Here is a 20,467-nt window from a genome sequence, read left to right as displayed (position 1 = left end):
CATAACGCATTTCGTGTGACATGCTAGTACGATTTTGATTGGCGCGCGCACGCATCACGCAATCAGGAGCCAATCAGGCGCATAACGCATTTCGTGTGACATGCTAGTACGATTTTGGTCCCCATAATTTTCATACCCCGGGCCTATATATGTAAATCGATTCTAAAGGAGTAAACTCCAAAAAAACGCTAAAAACTTTTAATGTCAAGGTTGTTTATACAAAATCGCTTAATAGATTGATAATAAAGTTATTATCTTACGTAGTAAGTACTAATACTCGAAATGACCGAAACATTAGATATTCTATTTTTTATCACGTAAAGTTTAAACCATCGTTTTGACACGATATCCTGAGTACGTCACCCATCATTGTCACTGACAAATCATTATCAAGCGCTCGCGTAAGATTTTCGAACAACTCATATTCAAGTTCAAATTAATGGAAACATATGAGCTTGCTGTGAAATCAAATAAAAATTCGCAAGACATAAGCATGGCTAAACTACCTTTTATGAAGATTACACGATCTTGCTTCCTTAACTGACTAAAACTAGTGCTGTAATTAGAAGAGACAATTCTGACGTTACATATTATTACAAAGCGATTTATTGACTATTTATGCCACGGCAAAAACCTGTTTTTTTAGTAATACTCCCCTATTACCTAGAATAGTGGTTCTAGGTAATATTCCACAGTTCATTCCTAAAGATTATTTTTGCTTCATACCCCCAACGTGTAGCTTAAGCCTATTATATTATAATAACGTCCCCCTTGAACGCTAAGTCTACGAAAATCAGTTTAATATTTACACAAAAACGCAAAAGTTTCGTCACACAAAATTTACAATATTTAAATATGGATGTCCTAGTTATAAAATCTAATGAAAGAACGTATTTACGCAATCATAAAATCTTATGTAATCAATGATTTCGGTCGTAAAAATCTTAACCAATAAGCTACCATCGGCTCGTAACGCTAACCCCAACGATAACGTGCATTATGTTGAATCAAAACGGACATTCGTACTAACTATTCGAATGTAAACATATTAAAGGAAAAATATTTTATCAAAACGAGTGTCGCGTTTTGAAGTGGCTGCATGTAGTGATACGCGCTACACATGTAACTGGTATTTATCGCGCCAACGAGCTCTTGTCGGCTTCGAAGCAAAGGATAGATTAAACAAAGTTACCTACCAACGTAAAGGCTAGTTCGGAATGATGGATGGGTCGGCGATAGCTCAAAGCGTATCGATGATAAACGCTATCTAAAGCTATCGACGCGTATCACGTAGCTACAGGGTTGCTACAATCAGAATTAGTTGTGAACTGACGACACAAAATAACTTCTGGTAAAAATACAATATTTGATCCACGGAAACCGCTGTCTCATAGTTTTAAACGGATTGAAGCCAAACTTAAATAAATAAACTAAATGTTAAGCAACTAAAACCGATCTTTTGATTCACGTAAGGTTTTAAAATAAAATCAATTGTGAATTTATCAATCGAATAAATCCAACAATCATCTGCAACAACCATCCAACATCAGTGGCTGAACTTTGAGGCGATAATCCCGACTTGTTCATTACACACCAATGAGATTGCCAAGCCTTACAGATTGATCGTTTTAATAAACTTCACTAAATTAATTCCCTACCGGTAATCCTGTACAAATGTTTTGATTACTTCGATGTGGTTCTGTGTCACGCTCCTTGTTTACTTCTCGAATATTATATGCGATGTCTTGTGTATAGACGACGACACTAGTCTAATATTATTTAACATTTTCATTTTACATATATTATTCGATGCAACTATTTTGTTAACTGGCAACTTTGAGGTTGTATTAATTTTATCATTCCGATTTCAAACTGTAACGGTGAATTAAATAAAAATTACGAAAATGTATTCAAACGCGATATAAATTTTATATTATGCAGCAGTTTGATTGTATCCTTGACAGTGCTGTTTTTCATGAGCAAAATTTACCATTCACAATCAGCGGAGATGTAAAAACATCCGCCTTGTGTTAGAAAACTGTGTACTGTGTAGGTATTAGGGTAGGCGCCACCACTCTGCATGCTTTCGCCACAAAGTAGTATCGCGTGCCGGTTTGAAGGATCAGACAGCCGTATACTCTACAATTGAGACATGGACCTAATATCTCAAGATGGAGCATTTACGTTGTGATGTTTACAGACTCCTGCAACCATTTAACAACTGATGGGCTGTGAACGCATTCATCCTAATAAGCAATTTAAAAACTATGATATTATTCATTCCATAAAACTTGTGTTGTATTAAAACCATATTCACGACCCGTTCATGCATATGCATGACCCGTCTCAGGTATTTACAATCCTAATTACTATCATATTATCATTAATAGTAATTACGTTAATTGCGATAGTTGATTCTCTTGATTGCACTGCATTGCGACGTTTTCGTTGCAATACTATGAAGTTTAGTACATTAACTTACACATGTAGTAAGAATTATTGAGGAACTAGGATTGATCTATTTGCATTTAATTGTAATTAAAATTGCGATGCTACTAATCATTTTAACTACCATATTCTACGGTTGATTATTGATTATAAATTTCATGATATATTATGCAAACCATAATAACTGTGAAGCAACGGCTATGGTACCCCCAATGACAGTGTCCGTATTTTTCGACCGATAGTATACACATAAAAGGTTAAACATAGTTTTATAAAAGAAAAAAGCCCTCAATCATTGTAAATATGCACACAGTTTACATTTTGTTCTAACAGTGGCTTAGAAACTGGTAGCATTAATAGAAAGATATTGTAAAGCGCTCCAAAATTTTTTGCTCCAAAAAGCGCACGTAACCTATATTGGTTAGAAATTCACGACTTGGTCCTTCGTGCCTGATTCAAATGTAATCGTAGTGGTCATTGTTGCTTTCTGTCGCAACTTCGCAGTCTTCTCGCTTAATGGCTCATATGTTGTAAAATTCTCAGTCATTCATATTGTTTTTTTTTTATTGTTTCAGTTTGTAGTAAATCATGAAGATTACGAAACGAGAATTTTTTAACATGATTAAAAATTATCGCCTGAATGAAGCCGATAACATTCACAAAATACACATACACATATTTTAACGACATGACATTCGTTGGAGCAAAAGCAAAATTGATAAAAAAGATTAATCATTGTGATAAACAACGGTAATAAGAACTAAAACTTTAATCCAATACATATCCAAGTACATCAATTACAATACATATATATGTTGGCACACGTCAGAGATGGCTGAGCGGTAGTTTCGTCATCACTCGTATTCGATTGAACTCAGTTTAGTCAATAAAACTTTTCAATAATAATTATTGAAACTCAACACACACAACTTTCACAATGACAGGATAAACCGACAGTTTCGTTGCACATACCGACAGACCGACTGACTGACTGACTGACTGTCAGAGACTCACTGCTGAGACGGACGGAATCACTGTCTGACACGAATGCCACGACTCTGTCCACGTACCGCCATTTTATACTGTTGCGTTACGGAGTCTACCCTTCATTTTGTGATATTTATTAAAACTACTATATATTTATTTTTTTACTGGAATCTTTGTCGAATTATAAAACAATAAAAGTGTACCTACTTGAAGAAAAATACATTTCTGGAAGCTGCAGGTTAGCCGTCGGGGCTCCGTGGTTCGTGAGGAACGTCGACGAACTGGGCCTCGAATCGATCCGCAAACACATGAAGTCAGCGTCGGAACGTTACGATAAGGCTATGCGTCATGATAATCGCCTCATCGTTGCCACCGCTGACTACTCCCCGAATCCCGATCACGCAGGAGTCAGTCCCTATCGTCGCCCTAGACACGTCCTTACGGATCCATCAGATCCAATAACTCTTGCATTAGATGCCTTCAGCTCTAACACTAGGAGCAGGCTAAGAGACCCCGGCAACCGTACTCGTCGAATTCGACGTGCAACCTAACCCATGCATCAGCCCGCTGAGTTTCTCGCTGGATCTTCTCAGCGGGTCAATTCCGATCCGGTAGTAGATTCCTTCGTAAAGCAGGTGCTCTTGAGTTATTACGTCTCCTTTGGAGGCGCTCGGGCAGCTGTTAGCAAATCCCACCCCTCCTGGCTGAGCCTTTGCTCGCCCACTTATCCTGGTGAAACTGAAAAGGCCACCAGTAATCATTCAATCAAACAAAAAATCTGGAAAAAATAATAAGCTGAATTCAATACCCTCGTGTAAGTCAAATTCTAACCAAATGGATTTTAAGGTAGTTCTCGTCACAACATATGTACTTGCTGGATGTAAAAAACACTAAGTATTCCTTCGTCCTTTGTTGACTTCATATTTAATTTATAAAAAAAAATCATTTGAGTGATTATACAGACTGTAGCGAAACGGATAACGAAGGCGAAAAGACAACAAACTTCTACAATCCGTAATGTATACCGATTTTACTATTTAATTAATGAAAGCATATAGCAGTTCAGTATATGACATTTGTTAATTATATGCTTTTTTATCTGCTGATCTTAGCAATTTTTTGTATATAATATATAAAATAGGCAGGGTGGTACTTACCAGTGCAGATTCACAAGACGTTCTACCGCCAGTCATTACGCAATCTATGATTTTGCGGGTTTGATTTTTATCATACGATTCATCGTGGAAGTCAGTCGTGAATATCTGTTCAGTACGTAATTCATTAAAAAGAATTGGTACCTGCCTGCGGGAATCGAATACCGTTGCATCGCTTGATACGAATACACAGAGCGTCTTTCTTATCTTTCACGCCACGACAACTACAAAATCATGTTATCATTTATTGTTACGAAAGGCTTATTATGTATTGTAAATAAGAACCTATAAGTCATAATAGACTTTATTATTTTAATGACGGATAATAAGTTACCCCTTACGTATAATAAGGAATCATTATTACTTCCTATGAATAGCTGGTAGCACTATATGATTGGCATCAGGTGTTTATTTGTATCAGTGAACTATTTTAGAATATTTATTTAAAGCACATTGACACAGGGATTTCATGAAAAGCTAATATGATTGCTATCGAGCCGTTATCAGTAACGAATTGTTCTAATATCCCTATGTTGTTGGTCCGCTGTACGATACAATGGTGTTATCAATGGAATTCAACTCTATCGATATTTAAGTTTTTGTTAGATTTTTTGGATAATTTTTTATTTACCAAATCAATTCAGGGAAATCGCGATATATAAACGAAACATGAAAAAAATATATAGCACTTCGAATCATAGCCGAATAAAAATTCAATATCGAACTACGAAATTTATTGCGAACCACGATACCACAATATTTTTTACAATTTAATCCATACATACCAACAATTTTAAAATAGTTTCGAATTTTTGTCCGCAATAAATCTATAAGCTGAACATTGCATAACAAACTAAGCTCCGACTTATCACCACGATTTCACGGTTACGCGAGAATCACTCAAAAATAGATATGTTATAAGATATAAATTATCTTGTTCGTGACGTAGCACATCGAGAATAACAAATTTACAACCTAGTCGTAAAAGTATTAGCTCGGCCCGGACTTAATCCTTCGCATTAGGGGCTTGCTTCTGTGCTGCACTGGCGACCTGATTCACTATATCATTATCATGCCTTTAAATTTAATTTATAAAAAAAAGCCATTCAAACGTTTTACGAGTAAATATTTTAAGAGTATTTAATGAAGTTGTAAAATTTATAAATTTTATGCTCGTGGCTCCTTCGGGGAGTAGTTTTGCGGTATTTTCGTAATCTTAATCGCTAAACTAAAGCGTTTGTTTTTGTAAAAATTGTTTTACGATAATTATTTTGGACTGTGAAAGAATTTGTTTTCATGTAATCTGGATTTCTTTCCTAGTTCTTCTATTTTGAAAGTAACTACATATTTTCATTTTAAGCTTTTAAACATTTCACGCAAAATACAATTTCATATGTGTTAAAATAGTCCATAAGAGTTACAAAATTAACACGAAAGTCATTCATGATTCTACGATTTCCACTTCGCATGTACATATAATATAATTTAAACAATAAGTACATATCTGTGAGTAAGTGCTGAATTTTAAGCTGCAAACTTATCTATATCTTGCTCTATCTTCTGATAGATTAATTGGTGTTCTTCTCAGGTAATCGCCCACTGACATCAGAGCCCACGATTAAAACGGAATCCACGACACCAGGAGTGGGACCTGAAGAACCGAATTTAGACGACAAAGGCGATAAGAAAAATAAGAGGCAGCGTCGGCAGCGGACTCACTTTACCAGCCAACAGCTTCAAGAACTAGAGGCGACTTTTGCAAGGAATCGTTATCCAGATATGTCCACGCGCGAAGAGATCGCCATGTGGACTAACTTAACAGAGGCTAGAGTTAGGGTAAGTGCCTTGTTACCTGCAAATAGAAAAAAGTATATTGAATGACATTTTATCTGCTTTACATTGAATTTCGTATATAATAGTTAATTAATTTGAAATCGTCGTGGCGTAAAGGATAAGACGTCCGGTACATTCGTATGTAGCGATGCAACGGTGTACGTATTCCGCCGGCAGGTACCAATGTTTTCCAATGAAATACGTACTTAACATATGTTCAAGATTGACATCCACGGTGAAGGAATAACATCGTGTAATAAAAATCAAACCCGCAATATTATAATTTGCGTAATTACTGGTGGTAGGACGCCTTGTGAGTCCGCACGGGTAAATACCACCACCCTGCCTGTTTCTGCCGCGAAACAGTAATGCTTTTCGGTTTGAAGGGTGGGGCAGCCGTTGTACTGTTAAGTGTGTCCTTACAACTCATGTCTCAAGGCGGGTGGAGGTATTTACGTTGTAGATGTCTATGGGCTTTGGTAGCCAGTTAACACTACGTGGGCTGTGAGCTCGTCCATCCATCTAAGCAATAAATAAAAAATATATTATCTTACTTTTGTGTACGGTTGAATCGTTAGTATTTTTACCGCAAAAATAATTCTAGTAATGGTAATGTAACGATAAACCTGGTTATTATTTACAAATTACCAATTTCATGACTTCATTGCATGTTATAATAAGTAAATATTTCCTTTTAGCATTCGTTTTGTACAGGACAACATTAAAATTTGTGAAGCTGATTGACGCAAAATAGATTTATTATATAGCATAAACACGTTTTTGTTGCCGCATATCAATCAATCAATAGTCCTAAAAATAGCGCTTTTATTTCTATTGTTTTTTGCAATACAAAATTATATAATTAAATTAAACGGACGCGCAGGATCTACGTTCTTAAGGATACGCAAAGTATGGCCCCACAGACATAGACCATTGAGTTTCTCGCGGATCTTCTCAGTGGGTCGCGTTTCCGATCCGGTGGTAGATTCTGCGAGGAACTGCTTTTCCTAGGCCTAATGTTAGCAACGTCACCAGGTTAGAGCCCCGTGAGCTCACTTACTCGCTTGGTTACGCTGACATAGTCTCTCAAGGTTACCTTAGGTAGGTAGGTTAGCTTAGGTAGGAAACGGTAGGTAGGTTAGCGAGGTACGGCTGCTAGCTGCCTGTGAGTTGTGTTTCAGATTCACGATAATGACAAGTATTTAGGTTTAGTTGAATAAATGAATTATGTTTTCCGTTTACTTTGGCTTAGGAATGTATTCCCGTTTCATCATCAAGAACTCTACCAATAAATACATCCTGTTTAGTAATCGTTTTAGTCCACGGTCTATTCAGTCCAGGATTATAGATAGTTCGAATAGTCAGTCATGTTCTGCATGAAGTCAAATCGTATTGCTTAATTTTTGAACAAATGTTACTCGTGTTGCAAATACCGTGTGGATTCGTTTTTACTGGTGGTAGGACCTCTTGTGAGTGCGCGCGGGTAGGTACCACCGCCGTGCCCATTTCTGCCGTGAAGCAGTAATGCGTTTCGGTCTGAAGGGTAGGGCAGCCGTTGTAACTATACTGAGATCTTAGAACTTATATCTCAAGGTGGGTGGCGCATTTACTTTGTAGATGTCTATGGGCTCCAGTAACCACTTAACACCAGGTGGGCTGTGAGCTCGTCCACCCATCTAAGCAATAACAAAAAAAATACTTTTCGTTCTTAATCTATTTCGTGAAGTGCAATATAATATTAACGATGTAAATGTTTAGGGTAATCGTCGCATCCGGCGTGCGTATTTTTGTGCCGTGCCTTGCCGTCCGTCGGAACATGGAATCCCTTAATCCACGAGGATTTGATGCGTCTATTTCGGTCTCTTAATAATCCCCGGCTTAAGGCTGATCGCATCCACACTCACTGTCAATAGTTTTGGAAGGCCCCCGTTAGATTCTGCGGTTCCGAACGCATTTGTACTGTTTGGTTTAGCCTGAATACTTCGGATGCTTGGTTTCTTTGGTATTTTAAAGTGTTTAGGATAATCTTGGACATGTATTTTGTGAATTTCTCGAACTTGTTTCGTGTGTATGTAGGAGTTTTTTTAGTAACGATTTCTGTCTCCCTTCTTAGTTCTTATGAAGTGAGGTTATTTATTTACGCAATGTGCTCTTTTCTTCAGAAAGAAGAACTTTCTTTATTCTCAAGACATTTTTGTCTTTTATTTTCTGTGAGATAGTTAAATTTCATTCTGTTAATTTTTACGTACGTTCCATCAATTGATGTTTCAAATAATATAATTCACCAATTCTCAAGTAACATGAAAACGAAACTTACACTCGTATCGCTGCGGAGCTCTCGACTGCGATGTAAATCAATATCAATGAATACGAAGTTTTGGACTCAAGTGTTAGGTGTTTGTTTCGTACTGTATTCGACTGCAACGTACTTACTGCGTGTGTTCTTCAAAACATTCACATTTGTTACTGCTTTAGGGGTGTGACGCGAGTAATTAGATTAAATGTCATTAATTTATTTGGGAAACCAACAGTACAATACAAATATATAATATTAAAAAAAAATAGCTAAAACAATAACCAAACATGTTTCCATCATCAAAATCACATATAAGTAGAAAGTGAAAAAAGGAAGAAGAAAAGAGAAATATAGAAATTTAAGTTTACACAAAAAAGGTCACCAGTTTGGGGATTACGACAAAGGGAAGATCTTCCACCGAGCGGGTGATATTGCTCGGTAGACCGACGGTCCGAATACTTTTGTTCGGAGCTTGTATATATGCAAGGTTATCTTGAAAATGTCGTAAGCGAGATTCAGGCATCTGTCAATTATCTTGCGTTGTATGATGGCTACCCGCCACAGTATCATATAACCCTACGAGATCTACTATCTACAAAAGAGTTAGAAGCATATTTCGTTTGAGCCGTGGACATGTGGAAGGTCTGTTTAGAACGCTGGTTGTGTTTGTGGTTAGAAATATGATTTTCGGAAGTTAAAATAGCAGCATCCCTAATTCTACGACGTTTTAAGCTGAAAATGCGTTTAATGAATGCACTATTATAAATTTATTTAAAAATAGTACCTTTACATCGAACGGGACTTTTATTTTGTTACAGTTAAGCATCTCTATTCTTCTTTTTTTTTATCAATTAGGTATTCGGGTATTCGTTTATACATTAGAAATAGGCTACACTAGTAAAGGCGCTGCGGACTTTGTACAAATGTAAGGTGACCGGATAGTGATATTGTTGGATTTGACTTTGTTAACTTTAGTTAATTCTTAAAGTCTGTGGTCAAATTGAAAATAGGTTAATATTGTTCATCTTTAATATTATTTGTCTATAGTGTAGTCTTGGCGAAATCTGTGATTATAAAAGTATAATAATAGTCTTTGTCAATATAACTAAACTTATAATTTCAATTAATTATTAGTGATAGTGATATTGTTAGACCACGAACGCGTTTTTAATTAATTTAATAAGATTATTCTGTAATATCACAACCCTAGACGGAGGGATTACGGTACGTCGCGGCGTCGGTTGGAGCTGCGCGCCGCGCTGCTACGTTATAAATCCATGCTCGCGCGCATCAATAAATCGTTGAACATTATTTTTGTTACCAACTCATTAGGGTCATTGCCTGCTCATTCACTCAATTAGCATCACTAAAATATGAGATGTTAATGTTTTCGGCATGTTTCCGTGCCAAATTATATTTATCATTACAAAATAAATAGCGTTTAAAACGTTCGCGTTGGTGCATTAAAAGTTGTGGTGCGTTTTATTGATCGCCATCAATTTATAAATGTCCTTTAGAATAATTTAAAATTTATTTTTAAAAATTTAATATGAAATGACTACCGTATTTCATTCAGAGAATGTATTTAAATGGTTTTTTTATTTATTTGCACTCAACCATATAATTAAAGTCATTAGCTTACTTAATTTATTAAGTGACATAAATAATCGAATAGTGAGGTTTTGATAGTTAATAGGAGTTATGATTTTACATTTAGTAAATATGTATAAATGTTTTAATCGCTAAGCAACATTTAATTGGAAATGCGCAGTTTTTTCTTTGGTTCAGCGAGAGTTAGATATAATTGAGAATATGTAATTTGAATCTCGCATTTATTATTTTGATTTCACTATTATCGAAGTTTGGAATTTAGGGACGACGGTTTTACGTGATAACGTCAATCGTAGAACTATTTAAACTACTAGTTCTGACATCACGCGAGAAGAGACATAAATTTGTCACAAGCCAACGCTTGGGCCGATCGTGCCTCTGTCGTTTGCTCCGCGCTCTCGCTTGCCCGCTCAGGCTGAGGCGGAACGTGACACTTTTTCGTGCGTGCACGTCACGTCAAAAAAAAAACGGTACTTATAAACAAAACAAGCATTCCAAAATGTAAGCAAAAATTCGAAGATTATAACATGCCATTTTCGTAATATAGCAATTTGTAAACGTAGGCGTTGTGCCCGCAAAGTTTTCCCTTCCGAGAAGACGAGGTTCGGTCGCGGCTCGTCACCGGCAATCGTCCGTGAAACAGCTCTTGACACATTTCATTTCGTCGGAATCGGCCCTGCCCGGTATCGTATTGCGTGACGTGGAATTAGCCAATCGATCTCGCCGATACACGCGAGATAATTATCACGTATCGACATTCTGTTTGTGAACACGAACTCGCCACGTTACTTATTAATGTCAAAAATATATCTTGTTATTATTGGTTCCATTGTAGCACTATTCGTGATATCAATAATTGAATATTTTTGATAGTTACGACCGGTATTGATAGTAATAATAATAACTCCGAACAAAATGCGCACGGTCATCTGAACCCAATTTAAGATTCCCTGAGTTGTGGGTTCCAAAGACTGGTAAACATACTTTTTTTATTGATTAGCTTGGTGAAAGAGCTCATAGCCCACCTGGTGTTAAGTGGTTACTGGAGCCCATACACATCTACAACGTAAATGCCGCCACCCACCTTGAGATATAAGTTCTAAGATCTCTGTATAGTTACGGTTGCCCCACCCTTCAAACCGAAACGCGCTACTGCTTCACGGCAGAAATAGGTAGGGTGGTGGTATCTATCTGTGCGGACTCACAAGAGGTCCTACCACTAGTAAAAAAACCACATCTTGTTATTATTGGTTCTATTGTAGCACTATTCATGATATCAATAATTGAACATTCCTGACCTATCTTCTCACAGTATAAACAGAGGGAATTGATCTGAAATGTATCGTTGGCACTACAATAACGTTTTGCATTTTATTTAGTAGATACTAGTTAAAAACTGTTATAGTGCTTATAATACACTACATTTTTCTCGATATATCAGAGCCAAATTGCACATGTCAAAATTCATTATCAATTTCAAGTTGGAATATTTTTCTTTAACTCAGTTTGGAAATAATAAATTTTTAAAAAGGCCCGATCCCAAAATATTAATCTATTATAACTTATAAGCTTACCGAAAAAAAATTGCATTGAAAACTCAACGTCACTTATTTGAGACTTGTTGCACTATAGTTCTGATGTCTCGGTTTATATGTAGAATAGAATTCATTGAAAATTCATCACTTGACCCGCTGTTGTATGTTGATACGTTCGAATGCAAACTATAGAAAGTTTGCAACTTCGTGAAGTCGTCGTGGCCTAACAGATAAGACGTCCGGTGCATTCGTGTTGAGCGATGCATCGGTGTTCGAATCTCAGGCGGGTACTAATTTTTCTAATGAAATGCGTACTCAACAAATATTCACGATTTATTTCCACGGTGAAGGAATAACATCGTCTAATAAAAATGCAGCCCGCAAAATTATAATTTGCGTAATTACTGGTGGTAGGACCTCTTGTGAGTGGGTGGGTACCACCCTGCCTATTTCTGCCGTGAAGCAGTAATGCATTTCGGTTTGAAGGGTGGGGCAGCCGTTGTAGCTATACTTGACCTTAAAACTTATGTCTATAGGCTCCAGTAACCACTTAACACCAGGTGGGCTGTGAGCTCGTCCACCCATCTAAGCAATAAAAAAAATACTGAATTAACTAATATAAAAAACGCAGAGGAGGTGCGTAAATATTTGTACGTACATAAGTATAACATTTGCTCTAACGGGTTAGTTTATCTGTTTGGGTTAATCCAAAGAGACTTTATTAAATACGAGCCGCTGAGAGTACAAAGAATTAAAACCTTTGCTCGATTTAAAGAATCATTCGTATTTTATTTAAGACACATAAAATAGCCTCAAGATGACCTAAATACTATGATTTTTTATACTTACTAGTCTTGTCACACCATTTCACTCGCGTATTTTTTTTATTCACAGCTAATAAAATACGTTGCGTTTTCCCAATAAACAAATGTTGTCCATAAAATAGTTAATACTTTGTAAATATGTTAATATGTCAAATCATGAACTAGCGAATACTATCGTATTTATTTTGGTAAATATACCTACTTGGCATTGCCAATGTCTTGTCATTTTCCATAACAAAAAGTATCTTAAGTGTTCATCTAGTTATAAACTATTTTATTGCAAATTTTCAATATAGTGGTAGTATCCTTACATAATATTTAAAATTAAGATAAGGTAATCCCTTAATTATTCGATAGATGTTTCATTTTAAATCCTAATCTGTCTTGATGACTCGTGGTAAGGCGCGCGGTGTAGGCGCATGGATGCGATGCAATTCATTCGATTAACGCCATTATTTAGCTGCTCCATTTATGTTTTTTTTTTTTAATGAAAAGCAGCCCGTGTCGATAGAATGTTTTAGTAAAAACACGTGCATGAACTTCGTGTGCCGACAGGGCTGGTCAGACTGTTATTTATTTTACGTGGCATTGGATCGCCGCACGGGCTCTGCATCAGTTGTTTTGCATGCATTTAGTTTACCCCGTCTCGTCACATGTAAACAGTTTAGCGCGTCCTTTAATAAAAAAAATCGCGCTTAGTGATTTTGCAAAGTTGAATTCGTTACATTTCTCTTTTATTATTAAATTAACTTACCCTATAATATATTGGTATTGGGTTTTTTATTGTTTTTGTATTTTTACGATCTATGAATGAGGAATGAGTATATCAGAAGAAGTGCGAAAGTAGCCCCGGTAATCAACAAATTAAAGAGCGGACGGATAGCGTGGTATGGACATGTGATGCCTAGATAGAAGATGTACATGACTAGGAGATGTATGGAAATGGTAGTGCAAGGTAAAGGGGGAAAAGGTCGACCGAAGAAGACATGGATAGAGTGTGTGAATGACGATATGAGAGAGAGAAGAGTGAGTGTTAAGATATCAGCTGATAGAAGAGAATGGAAGAGTAAAATCAGCTGTGCCGACCCCAACTAGTGGGATAAGGTGGAGAAGAGTATTTTTACGATCTAATCGAAGAGGAAGCTTGTAGTAAGGCAAGAAAAAAAGAGGGCTCAAAATTGTAATAATACAGAGGCATATCAATTTTGGCATATATAAAGAAAGAAAGAGAGAAAATATACTTAATTAACGCAAAACTGTGATTCTTGATTAAAAATGCATACTTGAAAAATACGACAGCGGTCTATACGTTAATAAAATTGATTTTAAACATACAAACAGATTAAATTTAAAATTCTGTGATTTTAGTTCAGGTATATAAAATTTAAGATCCTAATATCATATATTTTTGTATATTTAACGTACATACACACTATTGTAGCAGTTTTATAATAGTATAGATTACATAATAATATACGAGTTAATGTTTAGACACATCGCAAAATAATGTGGTAACTGACAATATAACCCGTGATTCAGAGAGCATAAACTATTAACATTGTCGTGTTGTAACCGGGTCTGGCTCACGCCCAATAGACAAAACGAAGAATTTGTTTCTGTAAACACGTATTACTATATTACGAACTACAAATTCAAAATTTATTGAACGGAACATTTTCATGTCGAGAACATAGTGATACAAAAGCAATTCTATTTGTATGTTATTTACGATACAATTTCGCGTGTCAGAAATCAAGACTGAATAGCGTTGTACATTAGAGAGTTATCCTGTACGTGTTTTGATAGGCTACGAGTTTAGTGTTCTGATCTCGAAGACTTTACAGGGGCTTTAATGGAATTTGTATCATCGAATTGGGAAGTCACGTTATTTTGATTCTAGATTAAATTATTTTCAGGTTTTCTTTTGAAAATGAAAAGAATATTGCATTTAGAGATTCGATCGTTATCAAACTGGTCATAATCAAGTGTTGTATGTCATGAAAAGGACTATTTTGTAGTAGTGTATTCTAAGAGCAATTCCAGTCTATTTCCATTACTGTCGTCCACAATGTTAAAGCCACTACCGTCTTTTTCTCCACGGGGTGCATTTAATAAGTTTCAAAGAATAGGGACGTCGACCCCATAGTTTTATTAATGATTTTAGCAAACATCATTAATTTTTTATGATTGAATTATAAAATGCATAATATAAAAAAAAAAGTTCAGATTAAATAATAAGGTTTTAATTATATTTGACAAGATTTTTTTTATTTATTGCTTAGATTGATGGACGAGCACACAGCCCACCTGGTGTTAAGTGGTTACTGGAGCCCATAGACATCTACAACGTAAATGCGTCACCCACCTTGAGATATAAGTTCTAAGGTCTCAGTATAGTTACAACGGCTGCCCCACCCTTCAAACCGAAACGCATTACTGCTTTACGGCAGAAACAGGCGCGATGGTGGTACCTACCCGTGCGGACTCACAAGAGGTCCTACCACCAGTAGAATTGATTCCTTTAAACAAATTGCGCTACAATTTAAGTGAAAATTATTTAGAAAGATATTCAGGATTCAGTAACATTTATTTATGTACTTTAATATTATTAATTATATTATATGATACTATGTGATACTGCTATTGCAACTACTAAAACTAGCGTACTTTGTAAGAGTTTTCACTTCAAATACAAGTGCTAGGTATTTTGTTGTATTACTTTAGATAGATAGAGAGCTCACTGTCCCCCTAGTGTGAAGTGGGTGGTCCTCAGCCCACATTGAGATATTAGATTGAAGTATCAACTGTATTGTATTACGGTAAGCCCCACAATACTAAATAATTCTTGAGATTTGAAGATAAAGTATAGAACCAGTAAACGCTGTTCAAATTGAATTTGTATCGAAACAAAGATTCGCCAACCCTGTTTCAGACACGTGTCAATTCCGAGTTTATATTCTCTATCCGTTTATATGAGCTCATGTTTATTTGACTTTGGAATAGTGCGAGTCTATACTATGTAAGATAACACTCTTAAATCCCTACTACGTAAAGATTGAAATCCTTTGGCTTGCTCGCCGCGTCGTTAGGTCGGGTCTTGTTTGATTGATGACACTAATAAAACTGTGATTCCAGTTTAATTTAAATTTAAGGCAATTTAGCGACCCTGTGATCCTGCTGACCGTAAAATAACTTCATTAACACTAGGGCGGACTATAATTCATCACCTCGAACTATTTGATTCGGGAAAACCATTTTCACCATGGAAACGGTAGTTATTAACGATAACTATAAATCTCGATTAGCAACATTATATGCCATTTTCACTAAATATTAGTAAATTTATTACTAATATTCATTATTATCACTTAAAAACGTTTATAGAATAATAATGAGGAAAGTAAAGGATGAATACCAAAATTGTGGGTATTCATTGTCTGGTAACATTTAATGCGGCTCTAAGGTTCAACATTCAAGATACTTTTTAAGTTTAATAAATTTAAATTATTCATAATTCAACTTTTGTCTTTCAAAGAAAGTACACAAATGATAGGTTTGTCAATTAGCAAAATGATGAAAAATTAAAAAAAAAATCGTTATGTTTCGGAAATGTATAAAAAAATGTCAGAACTCCTATTATAGTGACATAGGGAGCGGTACGGTCACCATTCTGCAATAATATATTTAAAGGATTAGCCCCGCGTCGCAATATTCGCGACCCTTCTCGCTCACACCCGCCGCACCTCGCTCGTGCTGCCTGTCCACCGCTATTCAAATAATGGAAATTACATTCCCATATGTGCATCTAAGCAAATATAATTTTGTTGTAATCATTATAACTCTATTTTCCAAATTATCTATCTTTTAACTTATGTTCAATGTTAATTGTGTTTTGCTTCCTCTCTCTCTGCTTTGTCAGTAGTTCTCTGCAGTTCTTTTCATCGATTAGAGAGCGGTTTTTCAGAAAGTTGCAGACGTGCTCTTCATTCGGAATTAATGTTATCATGATGACATGTCAAGCAAAATTCGAAATGTACCATGAACAGTTTACTACTTGTTAAAACATAAAAGTCATGAAACTGTCCATTGCGCGCTGGATATTCAAAGACTAATAACCTGCGGTTTACCGGTGTCGACCAATACAAAAAACACGCGAACACATCAAATTTATGTTTCGAAAAATAAACGATCGTATATGGGGTGGAAACGACCGTTTATGTTCACTTAACCGAGGAAAGAGGGTATTATTTACCGTTTCGGCTGGGTGAACCCGCCACCGTGAGTGAGACAAATACCGCTGGCGGCGCAATATTTATTGCAGTCGCTACGTGGATTGCGCAATTTATCGCGGAGGTGTCGTCGGCGCAATCGATCGCCCGGTGACGGACGCACGCCATACATCAGCGCGCGCGTTATCTGCGTTCACGGCGACTTATCACCGCTCGCACGACTCCTCCTCCGACCACCTCGCCTAAATAACAACATCGATTCAACGGAGGCTAGTAGGAGGCGATGTTGTAGCGGCTGCTCGTTTATTGCGGCTCGATCAAGTAGCGGCGAGCCGTCCCGCCCAATCGCGAAGCTCGTTTATCTTCATTTCGCGGCCGCAATTAGACGGGTCGTTGGCTGCCGCAGGCGGGGGAGCCTCCGGTCTCCGCAACTCTGCTGACGCTACGTGGCTCGAATACGCGCCGATGCCCGCATTCGCGTCCCACTGTCAACTTTGTAATGAGTAAAGTTAATAACTACGAAACGCAGGTCGCATTCTCATTTTATCTCGTTAAAACTTTTAGATTGTGATCGGTGATCGGTCGCTTTCTACCGGTTAAACTATTTAATTTAAAAAAAACCCTATCAGTAAATAGACTCAAATCAGGTAGTAAAGTTTTACAGAGATATAGTTTCTATTTCAGTATTGTGATACTTTTGTTTTTGTTACAGGTATGGTTTAAAAACCGGAGAGCCAAGTGGCGAAAACGAGAAAGAAATGCAATGAATGCGGCAGCTGCGGCTGCTGCCGATTTCAAAAATGGCTTCAGCACTCAATTTAACGGCTTAATGCAGCCGTTCCCGGACACCGATGCGCTTTACTCGTCGTATCCCTATAATAACTGGGCTGCGAAAGTACCTAGTCCACTAGGAACGAAAAGTTTTCCGTGGCCTGTCAATCCCCTCGGATCAGTGGTACCGGCAAGTCATCATCAGGGTTCGGTAAACTGTTTCAACACGGCGACTTCAATGGGAGGAGTCGGAGGCGGCGGGATGGGAGGCGTCGGGGGATCAGCCGGTGTAGGAGGTGGTGTTGCTCCGTGCCCTTACACTGCACCTCCCAATCCTTACAGCATGTACAGGACAGAGCCGTGTCCGGCAATGTCGTCATCGATAGCATCGCTAAGGTTGAAGGCGAAGCAGCACTCATCAGGGTTCGGCGGGAGCTACGGGTCAGTGTCACCGGTGTCGAGGGCCGGGTCCGCGCCGCTGTCAGCGTGCCAGTACGCGGGCGGAGTGGGAGTGTCGGACCGCGTGCTCTGAGAGGAAGCGCGCGGCCGCGAGGAGACTCGCTCGCCGCCACCCTTGCTGGCGACCGCGCGAGCCTCCTAGTCGCCGCCCGACCTCACTTACACTACTCCGTCTTACAGACATTTGTGGGAATGGTTTGACTAAGCATACGCTTGTCTACACGATCGTGTACACGGACACTAGTTCAATCATAAAATAGTGACAGTTTACGGTACTAAAAGATTAGTGTCAGCTCTTTAATACGACCTGTGAGAGCTATATTTAAAAAAGTGTAAGTTTTGGGGTAAATTATGTGAATAATTCACATATAGCATAATATTTGTTAAGAAATGTCTGGCAATAAAAACTGAACGATTCGTTTCTAAGTGAAATGTAAATATGTAGGTATGTATGTACGTATACCAAAGCGAAGTGTGCAATTTTTACAAGCTTAACATGTACTTAGACTATTTAGATTAAGTTTAGTTATTTAGTTCAATATTTACTGTTACAAAAATACGTATATAATTATAAATAACTTATTTGTGGTATCAATAACAAATGATTTGTCGTTTTGTAAATACGTTTTTATCTAAAAATTTTGTTGTACTTTTCTAAACACAATCAGATATGAACTGCCGTAAATTTGTTTAAAACTGTTTTGCTCCAAACAATGAACATACACAATGAGGTTTTAAAGTTAATAGTAAAGAGAACTTTCCGCATTCGCAGGATTTACACAAATTATATTAACTATCGCTGTAGTTGTTCACTGAAACTTGTAGAAGTTATGAATTGGTTTTTTATACAACAAGAATGAAACTCATATTATTTTTTATATCACATCCAATTAAAATGTTAAATAAAATGTATTATTTTGTGAGTTTCTGAATCAATACGAAATCAATTTGAACGAACCATACATCTGTATAGCAGTTACACAAAAGTCAATATTTATCAAGCTATTCAAAAGTTATACTTGTATTAGGACAATATGATTGATTTCAAATATTACATGTTAATCACTTATGATCTTCCTGCATGAACTATGTCCAATTGTAATATGATATTGACCATCTCGATGCAATGTGTGGCTGGAATAGCCCTTAGGATATCAGCGAATAAGTTGGGAAAAAATAAAAAAATATAAAGCATTTTTTAGAAAAAGTCTGATTTTTATGATGGATATTTATTTGAAAACCGAAATAAATTCAACGAATGGCTGTATTACTGTAAGTTATTTTGTCGCAATTTTTTTTTTAATAAATTTTATTTATGGTAAATTTGTAAATAAAAATAAATGAAAGTCTTAAAACCTGATAACCTCGGCTTTAGAGAGACCGCCTAAACGAGATTAATGCAACCAGGATCTCAGTTATTTATTAAAAAAATGTTCACATTTACTTAACAATGAACATACAGAGAAATAACTGTAAATAAATGTAATTTAATTGTAGCTATAACATTCGCTATAGTATTCGAGACTTTTAGATAATTTAGACTACCCACATCCGTGTGCCTAATTATCAATGAAGGAATCACAGAAATGTGAATGTAAATAATATTAAAATATCATTTTGAACGTGAATTAGTTCCGAGGTTTTGATTTTAAACATATCAGGGAGGTATCCGTAAATAAATTATTATGTAGAAATTTTTTGGTGAATTAAATTAAAAAAATAAGCGAATCCGATCGTTTTGTAACTTAAAAAACCTCTAGTCATAATAAAATATCAATGAGTAGCTTCATTGTTTTATTTATTTTTCACCCTCTCTCTCACAATTATAATTTCACTAGGAATTATGGAGAATAATCTAAGTGTTCAAATCAAGAAATAACGCCGTCTTAATGAAGTGGATTCAAAACACATAAAAAGTATTAGGTTAACAGATTTCATAGGGGACATGCTTGGGAATTAGTATTATATAGATTAAGTAAAGTAACGGATTTAACGTCAAAAAGAATCAAATTGAGTTAGTAGAGTTTGCATGCAAAGCAAATCAAAGCAAATATCACACACATATGAATTATACAGATTCTAAAAGGCATTAGCAATCATATATTAGTAGTACATATATGCAAGAAATATATAATTAAAATTAATTTTCAAAATTGCATATTTTATAAAAAAAAAATGTACTTACTGTGTTCATATTTATATTGATTACGAATTCCTTAAAATGTCCCAATAATTGTTAGTTACGTTCACATTTATTTATTTCCTGACCGTACAAAACGGTCTTGGTAGTTTTCGTTAAATGATTGAGTAATTAGGGCAT

At 36.4% G+C, this 20,467-nt stretch overlaps 1 protein-coding gene across 1 annotated transcript in view; it reads left to right on the top strand.

Moving 5' to 3' along the window:
• Ptx1 (pituitary homeobox homolog Ptx1) overlaps positions 1–19,927 on the top strand; it is a 71,567-nt gene extending 51,640 nt beyond the window's left edge. Inside the window, exons 4-5 of the mRNA XM_089731852.1 lie at positions 6,178–6,425; positions 17,630–19,927. Of these exons, the coding sequence (XP_089587978.1) occupies positions 6,178–6,425; positions 17,630–18,220 (839 nt within the window). The 3' untranslated portion in view covers positions 18,221–19,927. The remainder of the gene's footprint in view (positions 1–6,177; positions 6,426–17,629) is intronic.
• Positions 19,928–20,467: the final 540 nt, after the last annotated feature.

This window comes from Bombyx mandarina, chromosome 12, assembly GCF_030267445.1.
Source record: "Bombyx mandarina strain Sakado chromosome 12, ASM3026744v2".
In the NCBI taxonomy this organism is placed as follows: Eukaryota; Metazoa; Arthropoda; class Insecta; order Lepidoptera; family Bombycidae; genus Bombyx; species Bombyx mandarina.
Note: the sequence above shows the minus strand (reverse complement) of the source record. Positions and strands in the feature narration are given on the sequence as shown.